The sequence below is a fragment of the Sphaeroforma arctica genome (genome assembly GCF_001186125.1).
Source record: "Sphaeroforma arctica JP610 unplaced genomic scaffold supercont1.1657, whole genome shotgun sequence".
NCBI classification, from domain to species: domain Eukaryota; class Ichthyosporea; order Ichthyophonida; genus Sphaeroforma; species Sphaeroforma arctica.
Genome location: NW_014038901.1, coordinates 12141 through 12424, shown reverse-complemented (window position 1 = coordinate 12424; position 284 = coordinate 12141). Strand labels below are relative to the sequence as shown.

General features: G+C 41.2%; 1 protein-coding gene across 1 annotated transcript; it reads right to left on the bottom strand.

Annotated features, from left to right (window-relative positions):
* Positions 1 to 77: 77 nt before the first annotated feature.
* On the bottom strand, positions 78 to 284 carry SARC_11378 (hypothetical protein; the record flags this gene model as incomplete). The annotated part of the gene is made up of 1 exon (XM_014294539.1): positions 78 to 284. The coding sequence occupies one exon, from the start codon at positions 282 to 284 to the stop codon at positions 78 to 80; it is 207 nt and encodes a 68-aa protein (XP_014150014.1).

The following is a 284-nucleotide window of genomic DNA, read 5'->3' as shown; positions in this document are numbered from 1 at the left end:
TATATATAATGCGTATGTATGAATATATATATATACATATATATATTATATTTATATATATTATATCTATCTATTCATCAACACCCACCGCATGCGCACGTACCACACTTCAGCAGTGCTTCGTACTGTCTGATGATGGGTCTTATATTGGCCATTTGACAGATGTGCAGCTGTTGCTGTAGTCGGAAGTTGCCTGTCAGTGTTCCTACGCGGAACGTCTTCTGCATCTCAGTAGCTACAGTGGCCATGCGTAGCGTAAGTGCGAAAGGAGGTGAGGTACGCAT